The sequence below is a fragment of the Mobula birostris genome, chromosome 2 (genome assembly GCF_030028105.1).
Source record: "Mobula birostris isolate sMobBir1 chromosome 2, sMobBir1.hap1, whole genome shotgun sequence".
NCBI classification, from domain to species: domain Eukaryota; kingdom Metazoa; phylum Chordata; class Chondrichthyes; order Myliobatiformes; family Myliobatidae; genus Mobula; species Mobula birostris.
In genome coordinates this window covers 15,097,748-15,101,495 of record NC_092371.1, presented here as the reverse complement: position 1 = coordinate 15,101,495, position 3,748 = coordinate 15,097,748, and the positions used below count along the sequence as shown (strand labels likewise).

Sequence of the window (3,748 nt, the reverse complement as noted above, 5' to 3'; positions counted from 1 at the left end):
TTGCATTGAAAGATGTAGTGGGAGAAAATGGCCGAATAAACTGCTCTGGTGTCTGTTTGTTACGTTATACTATTCTCCTCCCCACAGCTTTAAATCATTCCTGTGACGGAACGAAAAAAAATGCATCACATTGGTAATAGAGCAGATACTTTCGCCTGGATTAATATAGCCATCGGCAGTAGATTCTCAGAAGTGTTTCCTGGAAGATTATATGTTTGTGGTTTGTGTGTGTGTGTGTGTGTGTGTGTATGTGCGTTTGTGAGGCCGTTTGGTCTCTGTGGAGGAACGAAGAGAATCTAAAATTTCATATGGACAGAATGCCAACGTCACGGTGAAACAAAGCTGACAGTATAACACTCCCAGTGGTGGTCAGAATACCGCTAAAAGGCAGTGAGAATATTGATGTACTTCCCACTGAGAAGGTTGGAAATGAAGAGCAAAGGTGCAGGACAGCGAGGAAATGAAGAATCCGGTGATGGTGGAGAGGCGAGCGAAGGCGATGAGGCCAGCGTAGGACACAGACATCAGTATTCTGCAGGAACGGCGGGATAGGATATTTCAGTGGATTTGAGTGTAATTCTATGTGAGTCGACTTTGAGATGGCACGGTACACGCTAGCAAACTCCCGACGTACTGTGGACAGCCGAGTAAAGACAGAGGACGGATAACCCACCCGCAGTTGCTTTTCTATTACGAGCTGTGTTTATCACAAAATCCAATCACAACACGGTCACCTTCTACACGCAGATCTACCCATTTTATACATAGTGGAATTTCAGACATAGCACAGCAGTTACAATTCTACAGAGAAGTACGCGTCGCGAAAGACAGACAATCATCCCGTGATTTCCAAACTTATTATACGGTTGATTGTTTGCGTTAAAATATTACTGCACAATTACATTGCACAAGGTCGCTGCACAGTCCCAGTGAGAGTTTCACTGCATTATGCAGGAGCTAACAATCCGACTGTGCTGCCAGACGCCGCGTTCTTACTGCGCACAAGCCGACGAAGAGATGGTGTTCCGCAAAGGCGAGCTCAACGAGCTGTGGCTCACGCTGCAGGCATAGCTTGAACCCTTTTTCCAGACATCGGCGGGTACTCGCAGGTAACTGCTCAGCCTGTAGGTCTGGTCGGTGCCTGCCGACACGGCGCCTGTGGTCACCCCACTCTCAGTCTCGACTCCATCCACGCTCCAGCGCAGCGCTACCAAGCCCGGCTTAAAACCACTCACCAGACAGGAGAGAGTAGCCGAACCCGTGGCTGTCTCCTCCGGAGAGGGAGGGAGCAGTAGAATTGAAGGTCTCCGGGACTCGCTGCCTGTGTGAGAGAGATTAGACGGATGGGAACAGAAAAAAATATTAGTGTTAGGGATGACTGAAACTCGGAATTAATAAAAAAAACAACTCTACTACGGAAAAAAAAACCACAAGCCACCGAATATTACGGCAAAGAGTGAAATGTCTGGCGGTTATACAGTCATTGTTTCGGTGAATGATAATGTCCGTGAAGATTTTCCCAGGTTAATCACAACTCCGAAGTGCGCTTATAACTTTCATTATCTTTCCGAGCGGGGAATCACGTGCGCCAAAAATGAGGAGGAAATAGCCTCACTCATTCCACCTATCTATACCCTGCACGCGGTGCTTTCTGGTTATTAGTCTGTCGGTAAATTTGTGTTTACTGCCTGTCTGCAATATTTCCTTAGATCTTTAATTGGGCCACGAATTGACGGAATTGACCCTTTCAGCTATGTAAAGGAGCTCAGCAAATTCTGGAGTTCGAATCGACTTTTCTCTCTAACAGAGATTTCCGATTCGGGTTAAGAATTACTCAAATACGACCCCCCAGCACCCACCCACCCACCACCACGAAAAAGCCGGTACGACCCTGTTACTGGTCACTTGGCTGAGTGGAATTCCGCACTGAATTGCGGTAACACCCAGATATCGAATTCGCTCGTCCCTGATTTTGTGAACATCTCTTCAGGATGGCCAAATTCGTCCGCCCAGTGATGGCAGAGGAAATAGCGGAATATACGAGCAGTTCTATGGGGCGGAGATGGGCGAGGAAACAAGGAGCCGTCCAATTCAGACCGAGAATAACTCCCGGACATAAACGAACCCCTCCTATTGCCGCCCCACTCTCTGCGAACTCAGCCGCTGTCCTGCAATGTAACTTTAAAAATTGGCATTTTCCCTTCCTTGTTTGCCACCTCGTTAAAGGTTTTAATTTGAAGCAGTCAATTCTGAATGCGACAACCACCATTTACAGCACTTCGAAATATCGGAAAAAAATCCATGAGCATATCTTAGGGAAAGTATAAGGGTGAGTTGTGCTGTCTCCGATTTCGTCAGTTCTGGACAAGGGGTCAGTAGATTAAATTCCGAAAATTTCTGATCGGTCTGGGCTTTTACCACATCAGACTGAGGCGATTGAATGCCGGCATGTACATGGTGTAAAAAAATTCATTAAATTCAGTCATGGTTCTTTAGTGGAACGGAATGTCCTCATGTCCCGATAGGAGATAGGTCGTACTCCGCCACAGCTTTAAGACGGTACCAGAATTGCCTGGATATAGGGATTTCTATAGTGGTGGGAAATAAGACCGGCTGTGATGGGAATTGCTTGGAAAGGAATGAGGGAGTCACTTACTTTTTATATCCAGGATAGTGCCTGGACCGAAGATAACTCCATTATCCCACGTTTGACAGTAATAAACAGCGGAGTCTCGGGGCTCCAATCTGCCGATGGTCAGGACGTGACTGTTGCTGGAGGTGTCTCTGGACGGTTGGAATCGATTTGTGATCCCTGTCCCTCGAAATATATCACCATCAGTATCATGTCTAATCACCCACTCCGGTCTCTCCCCGGGACGCTGTCGGTACCAGTACATGTAGTAACTTCCAACGTTACCGTTCTGCATCCGACATTCTAAGCGGGCGGTCTGTCCCGCGGAGACGGGACCCGACATTGGTGTCTGATTGAGGACTGGGGCCGTTAGGATACCTGCAACAAAACAATGAAACCATTGGGTGACTTGGATCTAACAGAAGGCTCACCAATTGATAAATACGCGTTAAAATGAGTAGTAATTGCAATTTTCACGGATAATCCGTAATATATCTCTTACCTGATAAATGGACCAGCAGAGCACACAGGAGATGGAGTACTCGGGACATTACTGCGGACAGGTGGAGACAGCGAGCGCTCAATTTTCCGACCGAACCGTGCTGTTCTGCAAACACCGGGAGCGACTCCGGTTCCAGATTCTGCAAATCGCAGCCCCGTGATCTGTTTATTAACCGGGGTGTTAATAAATGGGAGGCGCCAGGGAAAGGAAGGGCGGGGACTGATCACCCAGCCGTTGGTATCTATGAATGACGATCTTTAAATTTACCCATTAATTTCAAAAATGTTTCATCTTCAGTTGTGTCATATATGGATGTGTTTGACAAGTACTCAAAGTAAACTGATTTAGGCAAGTATATCAGCAGATATTCATTGAAAGAAAAACAAACTGGGGACCATTAGGCGCATTTTTTTCTGCCCAAGTTGCTAATGAGATCAAAATTATTCGTTGTCACACTTACCAAATCGTCAGAATGACCCAATGCACGTCCCGTACCTGGTTGATGCCTTCGCTATCAGCATCCAGTGCTGACCATTGTCCAAAAAACACTGTACTTATTAAATTATGGTACAAATTAGAACGTAGCCCATGGTTGGGGATCATAAGATTCAATG

At 46.5% G+C, this 3,748-nt stretch overlaps 1 protein-coding gene across 1 annotated transcript; it reads right to left on the bottom strand.

Annotated features, from left to right (window-relative positions):
- Window positions 1-730: 730 nt before the first annotated feature.
- LOC140207863 (immunoglobulin lambda-1 light chain-like) lies at window positions 731-3,294 on the bottom strand. Its single transcript, XM_072276415.1, has 3 exons — window positions 3,135-3,294; window positions 2,657-3,010; window positions 731-1,321 (listed from the first exon to the last, which is right to left on the bottom strand). The coding sequence occupies exons 1-3, from the start codon at window positions 3,181-3,183 to the stop codon at window positions 993-995; spliced, it is 732 nt and encodes a 243-aa protein (XP_072132516.1). The 5' UTR covers window positions 3,184-3,294; the 3' UTR covers window positions 731-992.
- Window positions 3,295-3,748: the final 454 nt, after the last annotated feature.

Bases quoted from the DNA above. Each gene is read 5' to 3' on its own strand.
- LOC140207863 (XM_072276415.1), bottom strand. From the start codon at position 3,183: ATGTCCCGAGTACTCCATCTCCTGTGTGCTCTGCTGGTCCATTTATCA. The intron at 3,011-3,134 runs GTAAGAGATATA...GTTTTGTTGCAG, and splicing joins TCTGCTGGTCCATTTATCAG to GTATCCTAACGGCCCCAGTC. The intron at 1,322-2,656 runs GTAAGTGACTCC...TCTCTCACACAG, and splicing joins CACTATCCTGGATATAAAAA to GCAGCGAGTCCCGGAGACCT.